This window comes from Rhinolophus ferrumequinum, chromosome 4 (genome assembly GCF_004115265.2).
Source record: "Rhinolophus ferrumequinum isolate MPI-CBG mRhiFer1 chromosome 4, mRhiFer1_v1.p, whole genome shotgun sequence".
Lineage (NCBI taxonomy): Eukaryota > Metazoa > Chordata > Mammalia > Chiroptera > Rhinolophidae > Rhinolophus > Rhinolophus ferrumequinum.
The window spans coordinates 14,579,128-14,591,187 of NC_046287.1; the positions used below are offsets into that span (position 1 = coordinate 14,579,128).

Sequence of the window (12,060 nt, forward strand, 5' to 3'; positions counted from 1 at the left end):
CAATGAATTCCGAAAAGGTCAAGTCTGTGTCTGATTGAGCCTCATACAGTGCACATGGTTAGCATACGCACACACACACACACACACACACACACACAAATTGCTAACACCCACACACAAAAAAATATTAAATGAATTAATAAAAGACTGATGGGACAAACAAAGGTAAATGGGTAATAAACGAAGTAGAAAAATGATATCAATACTGACATCTTGCTATATACGCACATGAATAAATAAATATCCCACAATGAAATCATGACAGTGAACAAAACCTACCAAAATGATGGTTATTACAAAGTAATGCTTTCTCCATGCCCTGTCCAATAGGCAGTTCTTCACTTTACAACTAGGAACATATTTTGAAATTTAAAAGTGAGACTTCAAATAGCATGAAATTCTTGTTTTTAAATGAATATATGAAGACTTTGCATATGTCTAAACTAAAGTTTTAGATTTTAATCTCCTAAAACTGGTTTTATTCTTTCATAAGTAGAGTAGGCAAATCAATGACCCAGCCTCCCCAAGATGTCCACATCGAATCCCCGGAACCTGTGAGAATATTAAATTACAGGCCCAAGGGGATTAAGGTCTCTATCATCTGACCTTAAAATAGGGAGATTATCCTGGATTATCTGGATGTGCCCAATGTCATCATAAAGGTCTTAAAAGTGGAAGAGGGAGACATCAAGTGAGAGAGAGAGAGAGGTGTCTATGACAGAAAGGTACAGAGAGATGCAACCCTGCTGGCTCAGAAGATGAAGGAAGGTGTCCATGGGCCAAGGAAGGGGATCCCTGAGGAGCAGGAAAAGGCAAAGAAAGGAAGTCTTCCTTAAAGCCTATGGAAAGAAATACAAGCCTGCCAACACCTGGACTTAACACAGTCAGGTCCAGACCAGACTTCTGTTTCACAGAAATGCAAGATAACACATTCATGATAGTTTAAGCCACGAAATGTGTGGAAAATTATTATAGCCATAATAGAAAACCAATATATTAATGAGTTACATGGAACTGAATGCTCTTTGGACACAAATTTAAAATGGAATTAATTGCTCTTCCGTCTGTACACAACCACAGCCATGTGATCATCCAAAACGTTTGTGTAATAAGGTTAGAGGTTACTCCCTAAATATTTTACAAATGCATGATTAAAAAAGCAAACAAGTATTAAGTAGAAAAAATATTTATGAGGAGGTTGAAATCTACTAACAACAAGGCACATACACAATCAATAATAAAGACAAAATCTACTAAAAAGAAACTGCTGCAGGAAAAGTACTTAAAGAAGAGCTGTTGTTAGGTAAGGTAGTTCATGAGTCTCAGAGACTCAGCCCAAATCACTAATGCGATTATATTATCACCACATTTAGAAGACACGTTAGGAGAAACAAAACCAAGAATAACTCCTAAGGTTACCCTTTACGGATGAATGAAAATATCTAGAATAATTTTAATTGCCTGTTGACACTAACAGACAATTCTTGTTTTCTTTTTACTGCTAAAACATTCTTTTCCTTCCATTATAAAAATAAAAGATAGCAACTGAAGATATCCTCTTGCTATATAATTTTTTGATTCTCTAACTTTAAATTCTATCAAGATATGTATTATTGATGCCTTATGTGGAATTGGCATCGTACTAGCATTCCTTAAATAATACTGTGAGGAGAAACCACTTAAAAAATCTCCCAGCTTTCTGAATGAATTCAGAATATTATGCAAACAGTCTCTAGTATTCATAGAAGCACAAGTAACTCAAGGAAGGGTTGTTAGTAAAGGTAACTCTAAAAGGTTAGTAAAGGTCCCTCAATATTTTATATCTAATAGTAATACAGCTTTATAAGACAAATAAACCTGATAAAAACATACTCTATAAAGGTTATACACATAAATTTAAATTAACATATTATTCAGCTTAACTGTAACAAACACATAAAAGTAAAATTAAACAATCCGACTTTCAGAAGAAAGTCATTTAAAATAATTGAAATGTATTCATTTTGATAGCATTATATTTAGTTTGCCGTTAAGAGAAGATGCAGAGTTTTATCTCCTGGCAATGCAGAAGTTATGCTAAAACTCATTATGCAGCAATGATTTTCCAGTTGAATGATTTGGTTTAAGAATTTTGCTTCACTTACAGATTTCTATTTAATGAGAAGCCTGCAATGAAATATAGGAATGTAAGGTCTCTGCCTGTTTGTTTACCTGAATCATAGACTCTGCCAACTGTGTTTCATCCACTTCCAATATCATCATTTTGATTTCTTCGTATGGTACCCGAAATGAGCTCAGGAAGATTGCTAAAGGGGGAGAGGGCAAAGAGTTCATAATGATTAAAGTAAGAAAAGAACTGAGATACAGTTCTATTTATATAATGAAAAATAATTCAAAAAATGAGAGATTGTAAACATTTAATATAATTACTGTGGGGGAAAGTTTCATTAGCACATTTTATAGTCTTCTCCAGTCTTAGAACTACTGTTTAAAGAATAGTCCTATATTATTATGCTGATTATGACATTGATTTCTATAGCCATGGTGCCAATTTTCATGTGATTAAAAATAAACTGAAATATGTTTGGTACACTATGAAAATATCACATTGTAAAGAAAAGAACCACAAAACCCCAATATGTGCATGTAATATTTGTCTAAACGTGTGTTATTAGCTTGTATAATATCTCCCAGATCTATTAAATAATTCAGAAATAAATATTTTACGAAAACTGCTGAACAGTGCATTAACACTTTTACAAGTTATAATAATACTTCACTGTACAGAAATATTGTAAACATTATTCCAGAAAAAGAGCCTTTGCATGTAACTAAAGCTTAAATATCCAATGTTAGAAAACAAACTTTAATGGAAAACTATCAAACTGAATTAGATGGCATAAAGTGTTATTCTGAGAATTCCAACATTATTTAATTTTTTTTTTGATATCTCATATATAGTGTTTCCCCCGAAAATAAAACCTAACCGGAAAATAAGCCCTATCACGATTTTTCAGGATGACATCCCCTGAACATAAGCCCTAATGCGTCTTTTGGAGCAAAAATGAATATAAGACCTGGTCTTATTTTGGGGGAAACACGGTATCTAGTGTTAAAACACAATGATCTCCTCAAAAGCTACTGAGGTATATAAGGATATTTTCACAGCATTAGATTTAATACTTTTGCTGTTCTCCCTTTATTCTACTATTATTATGTTTCTTCTCTCCAGTGACAGATGGCATTTTTTGAACATACTCAGAACTTGCTAACCACTAGCCCATTTATTTATTTTATATACTGAACCTATGTCATTTTGTCAGTAGGTATTTTCAAATAAGGACACAATTTTTCATAAGAGTCAGAAAATATGATCTCCTTCCTTCGTGGAGTGAGGTTGTATTCCAGATTCCTGAGGATACCATGTGTCATCTATGGCTGAATAACGAAGACACTATCTGTGTTCTTATCAGCAGCTTCATTCACACATTTCTGAACTCAAACAGTCATAAATCTAAAAATACAATGCTAGAAATTATGGATGTGGATAATCCTTAATATCCTAAGAAAAAGGTGAAATAAAGGATCTAAACGATATTGTAACAGACAGAGATTAATGGAGTTACTAAAGGATTACTCCGCAGTAGACATTAGAAAGCATATACATATAATAACTACATAGATGCTCTTGAAGAGTAATCAATGAACAATTGATGGCGAGGGAATAAAACTACACCTGAACATGATGTACAAAACAAGTTGCACATGGATATAGAATTAAATGTAAACATTAACAACAGAAAGGAATACTAAAAGTAATTTAACATGGCAAATTAGCTCTTTTATGGTTAAAGAAGGACTTCTTAACCATAAAAAAAAAATGAAAAACATGGAAAGATTGATATCTGACAACATAAAAGGAAAACACTAATGTCAACGCACTTAAAATAATTAAAAAGCAAAAAGGCTGGAAGGATAAACCCACGTCAAAATTCACAGAGTATTTGTTTTCCCTCATTTAGAATAATACCATGAGGTTCAAGTAGGAAAATGGACAAAATGTATGTAAACTCAATTAAAAGAATAGGAAAAAAATGACAAAAAAGGTAACATGCTAAACCTCAGAAAAAAACAAATTGAGAATGCAAATTGTTAAAATATAATCTGAATTGAAAACTACGTAAAATTAATCAGAATCCTAGAGATTATTTCATTTGAGAAACAATAAATTCCACTCAAGGAATCTAGTCTACAGTAACAATAACAAATAGAAAAGTTTACAATGATAAATAGAATAATCAAAAGGATAGAATTCCTCCGAGACGTAATACAGTAATTGAGAGTGACAGAAATGATAGCTTTACATTTTGGGAAGGATGGCAAAGCAGAAAGATATACTAAAAAAAATCTAAAAATGTGTATTTTTAACTTAATCATAAATGCATTTCTGAGCAGTTCTGAAAGGAAGGAAAGCAGAAATCCTGGGATAAAATAATCATCTAAAGAAATGAAATAGAAGTTTAAAACACTGGGCAGGAAAAAACAAAAGACATTATTTAAGAAAATAAGAAGCTATGAGAAAAAAATAGAGAGCTTTTAGAAATCATATGTAGATATAAAATTACTGAAATTATAAACTCAACACATGGATTAGACATCAGATAAAGAGAAAATTTGTGACATGAAAGACATAAGCAAAGAAACTATCCAAAGTGTCATATAAAGAGATGGAAAAATACTGGGTTATAAGACACAGCAAATTACAAAGGATACCTAAAAAACCTACTTGGAATTCCAAAAGGAAATCACAAAAAGAACAGGAAAGAAGCATATATGAAGAACCAGAGAATTTTTCCAGAATTACAGAGAGACCAAAACATCAGATCAAGGAGACTGAACAAACCCCAAACATGATAAATTAAATAAATTAAAAAATTTAAAAAACCACACTAGATCATTGTAAAACACCAAGAATCGGGGAGGCTATAGAGCGGGAATACTCAAGCCCTGATGGTGGAAGAGAAAACTGGTACAAACACAGAACAGGTGTACATATTAATACTTAGAACAGGAATCTCCACACTTTTTCTCTATAAAGATCCACATAGTAAATATTTCAGGTTCTGTGAGCCATACAGTTGGTCACGATAACTCAGCTCTGCCACTGTAGTACAAAAGCAGCCATAAACAATGTGTAAATAAATGTGCTGGCTAAGTTCCAATAAAACAGGCAATGGACAAAATTTAGCCTAAAGGCCATAATATGTGACACCCTTCCTTAATAAAACCAAAAATGGGAAACCCAAATTCAACCAAGCATTGAATGAATAAAGTATGATATCCAAAATTTAGTTTGCAGATAGACATACTTTATTCCTTTACTTTCTTCTATGTTTATTATTAGCCCACTACATTCAGGAATTATTCCATAATTAAATCAACATACACATTAAACACATATTTAGAAAGAATGAACTATTTTTTTTAATAGTTTATGAAGAAATTCTTTTGCGGAAAACATTTGCTATAACTAAGGGCAAAAAAATTACAGAAGAGCTGAAAATGGCCTAGTGCATAACATACAATACAAAAGTATAGACCTTAATTTTTTTTAAATACTTAAAAGTTACGGAGAATAACATAAAGTCTCCAAAAGATGCATTAAAATCAATCTTTTTACTAACATGCATCTTATCCTCCAAAATGTGATTATATAGAACCCAGTGGGAAGCTTTGAGTTCAGTGAACGAGTGTAAAGTGTGCAGATTTTGGAACCAGTCACACATGTTCTCTTCAAGGGAACTTATAAATATTTAAATATTTATGCTAATTTGTAGCTTCTGAGTTCCTCCCTTTACAGTTCTATTACCCACTCCAAAAAGTCTGGTAAAGCCTATGAACCTTGCACAACTCCCAAGCCATCTCTATACCCTAGAATGGTTGGAATTCTGTTTTATGCTGTGCCCATAGTTTTTGCAAAATCTTTATGAACTCAAAATACAGGGAACCCGACTCACCTTTAAATAAAAAGATAAATAAATGAGTGAATTTTAGACTCTTTCCTCAAAATTCTATAGAATATTTCATTTAAGAGAAATTATCTTAGATTTCTAAGTGACAAGAGAGTCTTATCACTATCACAAGACTCTCTTCTCAGAATTCAGTATCTCGAAAGACTGAATTTCATAGACAAAAACCAGCTGTGAATTTGAACTATAATTACAGTAAAGATTATAAGGCTGCTAAAGCTTCTTAAACTTAAATCATAACTCTTGCTGCAATCAGAGAGGGCAAGAATAATCCTAGAATGGATTACATCATAATATGACAGTATAAATTCTGGGCCTTTTGATCTTATACTTTAAAACATGTTTAGCAATTAAATGAATGGATATATACCCTCTAGACAAAGTAAATAAGACAAACATTATCCTTCTCTATGAGAATGCATTTTTTAAAATCTCTAAACAGGAATAGATATGACTTATACCTAGCGGCCATTTTCAAAATGAGCGATCTTAACCAAGTCACTGAATTGCTACTCCTACCAGATTCCCTACCTATCTAATGTCAAACTACTACCTACATGGTGGGCTGTAGTAAAGATTAAGGAGCCAAATACAGAACTAGCACAGAAAGCTAATCAGTAATTATTAACTATTACAATTAAATTTGAAATCCTACTTAGCACATGTTCCATAACATATAAATAATGATAAAGAATCCTGTCTGACAAGTCAATTACTCAACTTGGAGATGGGTGTGTAGACTACCTTATGACTGACCCATAAAAAAAAGAATTTTATTCAAAACGATATTGCTTCAGGACGTCTAATGAGACTATTTATCGAGTCAAGATTAGGGAATTATAATGCAGGTCATGGACATTTTTCAAGAAAATAATCATTTTGACTTCTGGTCAAGATGGCGGAGTAGAATATTGAATGTCAACTGTAATTGAAAAAAAAATTTATTACTATTATAAAAAGGGGAAGTTAAACACGTGACATGTAAAATGGACCCAAAAATAATAATAAAAAGAATCACCTCGGATCACAGAACTTTCTGACATATCTCAATGCTTTGAATTGAGATGATGTTCCTTTAAGAGGGACAATTCCCTGAAATACCCATATCATGTAATAGTCCCCCAGACTTCAGTGATCTAAGCAAATAACAAAAATATTAAAAATATATGTATTTCGAATTCGCATCACACATCTGAAAGACAGGACTCTTACTTATGCCCCTCCTACCAGGTTTGTGGACACCATTCTGGCTGCTACTCTGGGGTGAAGGGAAAGAGCACTAGAGCTCCTTGCACAAGCAATTAAACACTGCCACACAAAAAGTACCTCATCTCCACTTGCACTGTCATTGGTCCAAGCAACTCATGACTGACACCTAACTTGAAAGAGGCTGGGATGTGCAGTAAATTTGTGGCCAGAAATAAAGGACTGTGTATTGGCCAACAGCATTAACGTCTGTCTACTATCCACAGAGATCTCAGCAATCCTACTTGAAAGGGATGGCCCTCTGTCACAGTGAATATGAGACGAAGGACGTTCCAGAACTTTCACAAAAGGAATGTCAACTCTGCCTTTTACAGACACTGCCTCTAACTTAACTCCTTCCTTAGTCAATAGCATGGATCTTTATCCTCTCAACAAAGAATTGTTTTGTTCCAATAGTTGCTAAAAGCTCACTTGAGGCATGTAATGATTGAAAGGGAGACTAAAAGCCATGTTAATTCTCCATGTCTTTAGATTTTCCACATTATATCCCACTTGCACCATCAGAAAGTAATATATACCGATATTATCTCAGTTCCAAGAAGAACTATCTTTGATGCATTTAAGAGGCAGTTAGAAATGAGTTAGAAGCAAAACTATTTGCCCTCTTCTCCCAGAGTAATTCAGTCAGGAAGACAATTCAATACTAAGTATTTAGGTCTCTGTAACAGTAATTAAATCTAAAATATTTCCAGTCAGTACTTTTGAGAAAAGGCTTTGAACTGCTCAGATGGAATAATGAAATTCATTTTACTCATCATCCTTTATTTCCATTAATATTCCAACCTCCTTTGTGTGTGATCAAGTATCACAAATAATAGAGATTCAGAGGTATAAAAGAAATAATCCACTACCCTTTTTTTAAAAATATGATGTCATCTAAATTCCTTATTTCTTTATTTATATACTTATAAAGGAGACTTTAAAGGGGTAGTTTTCTTTTCAGTTACGAGAGATACATTATCATTCTAAATCCTTTTCTTAGTTTTATCTTCTAATGTATTAACCTTTTGAAGCATTTAAACCATAAGTTGCCTAAAGGAAAGTTACCTTTGCCTTTATTACACAAATAATGATAAAATAACATAAAATGAAAAAGTCATAAAGAAAATGAAATAATTTAAAGGAACCACCCCCCGTGTGTTTTGCTAATTTAATAGTATTAAAATCTGATACTTACAAAGGTTCTGAGCAATTTTAGAATCTAGAAATTTAAGTTCTTTAATTTTTTTCTTAAGAGCTTTCTTCTCTTCAAAATCTTCCTCTTCTCTTCTCTCTGTAAGACCAAGGATGCATCCACGTTAGGAACAGGAAGGCACTCAGCTGCCAAAGGATAGGATGTGAACATTCTATCATCAAAAACTCCCAAAAAAGATACAAAGCTTTTAAATTACAATTATAAAAATAATGAAATAATAGATATCCCAAGACCTAAACTACGTCAGATAGGCACTGATGGCTCTTATGCTGGAAAAACTACTAAGAATAAATATTTGAAGGTCCAACAGGGAAAACAAAAATAAAACTAATGTTCACTATGCAAACCAATACCATCATATGCAAGAATAAGTAGAGTTAGCTCATTTGAACAGTATACAGCACACTATAAAATTATACTACTGACACTTAGGATTAGAAGTTAGCTCTGAGAGTGCTAAACAAAAACAAGCACCAGCTCTTTTATGTGTGATATACCATGCTTATTTAAAACATATAGCTCATACAAAACTGGAAGAGTACACTGTTTGCCATTTGTTTTCCAAATCTTTGAAAGATGGCAAATAATAATTACATTATTTTTATATTTTATATTTTTATATTTTTATATATTACATGTTTTGGTGAGACAGAGATCAAATTTTATATTTTTCAAAATATTTATTACCTAATTATCTCTGTATCATTTTATGAATACTCTGCCACCTTTCTCAACTGATTTTACATTATACTTTTATCATATAGTTGTTTTTCTGGAATTCTGTTCCGTTGTTCTGTGTACTACTGTTCTAGTACCACTCTGTCTTAAGCATTGTACATTTATGATATAGCTTATTAATTGGCTGTTCTTCCCTTTCTAAATTTTCTTCACTTTTCTCGCTCATTTATATTTCCACATGAACTTTAGAGTACTTCAAAAGTTCAAAAATAAAATCTAATTGAATTGTATTTGAATCACAATGCATTTGTAAATAGACTAAGGAGATTTGATACTTTTAACAACTTTCAAATTTCAGTCATGAACATGACATGTGTCTATAGTTATTCAACTAAATGCAGTATTCTTCATAGGCAACTTGTATATTTATTGTTAATGTTGAGTAATATGCCTAAATTATACTCTCAAGTATTTGGAGGTGGGTGGTTAATTCCTCACTATACTTTGCAACTAGTTAACGCTAGAATATGGAAACTTTGCTCAATTTTGCAGTCATGTTTTATAATCAGTCACTTTATTTCTTCTTTCTTTCAAATAATATGTACTAAGCATCAACTGAAAGGGATTACGCTGAACAATACAGAAACAATACTAGACAAAACAGAGACATCCTGGCCTCACAGAATTGAAGGGCCCACAGAGGTGAATGAAAGGTAAGTGGCAATTACAATACATTGATACAATTTCCTTGTTTTGTTAAGAACCACAGGAGAATAAGGAAGAGCCCCTTAACCCATACTTGTCAGGGACAGTCTGCCTGTAATAAATGATACTGATCAAAAGCTTGAAAGAGAAAAAGAGAGGCAGGTGAGAAGGTTTTGGGGTGGAGAGAGGAAGGACCAGATAATGGAGGGTCTAAAGGTGTAAAAACTTGAAGGGCACAGAAAGAAGTGAGAAGAGTTAGAGCAGAGACTATTGAGTGGGGGGAAAAAATGACACCAGAAACTAATCAGTCACCAGTTCATACAAGACCTTTTGAGCCGGGTTAAGAAGTCTGAATTTTATTTTTCAAGCAATGAGGAGCTGCTGAAGGTTTAAGTATTTGAGAGACATCAAAATAATGACATTTTAGGAAAAACTCAGGGTGTTGAAGATGAAAAAGTGATAAAAGCAGAGGGCAAGACGAAGGGACCTAAAGTAATCCGAATGTCAGTCCATGGCTCCCTCACCTAGAGAAGGAGCTGCTGGGACGGAGAGAACAGATGCGTTCGGAAAGAAGAATCCAGCCACATCTGTCACCTGAATTCCAGACCTGAATAGCCAACTAAGGATTCTCAACATCTCTACCTGGATGTCTACTGGGCACCTTCTACGTAACATACCCCAAACCACATACGCACACCTGCACACCTGCTCTTCTAGCAGCTTTCATCAACTCAGAAAATAGGAATACTTTTGTCGCAATTGCTCAAGTCTAAAAGCTTGAAGTCATCCTTTCTATGATTTCCCTCAAATCATAGAAATTAGTAAATCCTGTCAATTGTGACTCCAAAAAATAAGAGCTCCCCACCGTCTCCCTGACTGCTACCTCTCCCCTGCCTGTGGCTACCATCCTTTGTTTCCTGGACCACAACCATTTTCTAACTCCTCTCCCACCTCCAGGCTTGCCAACTGTAGTGTCTTCACTATGATGCAGCAGAAGGATCCTATTAAACCTTAATGGAAAAGCTTTCCCATACTACTCGGTATAGAATAGCAACCCACCCCTTCCAACCCCGCCCCCAGGCCTGTATTCCCTATCATCACCGCTTTTGCCCCATTATCTCCCCCACAACTCTTACTCCTCACATATCATAAATGTGATATTGTCTCTCTTTCCTCATTAGAAAACAACTTCCTTAGAAACTGTTCACCATGTGTCCTCAGCACCAAGAGTAAGGCCTGGAACATAGCAGATGCTCAATAAATGCCTGTTAGATGTATGGCTGTTTGTGTGTATTACATAGGAACCCTCAGGCTAAAGCGGAAGGAAGGGGGCACTCAGGTTGCAGGAACCGAGCAGATGATGGTGCTGTTGAATTCAGCAACAAGTGAGTAACAGGTTTGAATTGGTCCAGTTTCAAACACGTTCATTTTGAGGGGCTCTTATGCATCCACATGGTCATGTATAAGAGGAAGCTGGATGTACAGATGTGGAGAAGAGAAACACGGAATGCAGATACAGGTCCTGTCAGTTACTCCACTCACTGTCACAGGCCTCCCAGCTACCAGCAAACAATGACACGTGTCTCCTTAGTCTGAGTATTTAAACCTCCTCCTTGGCTTGTTATATTGGCTAGAATTTTCAGATGAAGGCTAAGAACACTTATGTTAGTGGACTTTGTTTCCTTAACCTAAACAAATGGCAATCCTCTACTTTTCAGAAAATGTATATATTTTACTTTCTTATTTTTGTCACTTAGAAAAGAGCAGATTCTAATTTTTTTTTTTTCATCAGCTTAGTTCTCAATTTCAGTATCTTTTCACATTCTGGAACATTTTCTAGTCTACCTGAAACAAGTCAAATAAACTAGCAACCTTTAATTTTAAATTGCATTTACTGAACATCTACTAGGCATTGCACTGAACACTTTCTGTTGGACTTCCTTATATAATTTCCATAATAGTCATACTCCTACTATTATCATTGCAATAACGACAAGAAAAATAATGCTTAGGGAAAGTAACTTTAAGCAACAGATAAAAGAATGAAGATCACCAGATTTTGACTCCGATATTCTTTCCACTAATTGTGGATATATAGGTGTCACTTAAAAAAAAATAAAAAAAACAAAAACAAAAACAAAAAACAGTGTACCAAGCAATCTTGACCACTTCAACTTCTAAATTAGA

At 33.9% G+C, this 12,060-nt stretch overlaps 1 protein-coding gene across 4 annotated transcripts in view; it reads right to left on the bottom strand.

Annotated features, from left to right (window-relative positions):
- The window catches only part of DIAPH3 (diaphanous related formin 3), a 441,105-nt gene that overhangs the window by 226,900 nt on the left and 202,145 nt on the right, over positions 1 to 12,060 (bottom strand). For all 4 annotated transcript variants that reach the window (XM_033105125.1, XM_033105126.1, XM_033105127.1 and 1 more), the window contains 2 exons: positions 8,473 to 8,568; positions 2,212 to 2,306 (listed from right to left, as the gene is read on the bottom strand). In XM_033105125.1, coding sequence (XP_032961016.1) covers positions 2,212 to 2,306; positions 8,473 to 8,568 — 191 coding nt within the window. The remainder of the gene's footprint in view (positions 1 to 2,211; positions 2,307 to 8,472; positions 8,569 to 12,060) is intronic.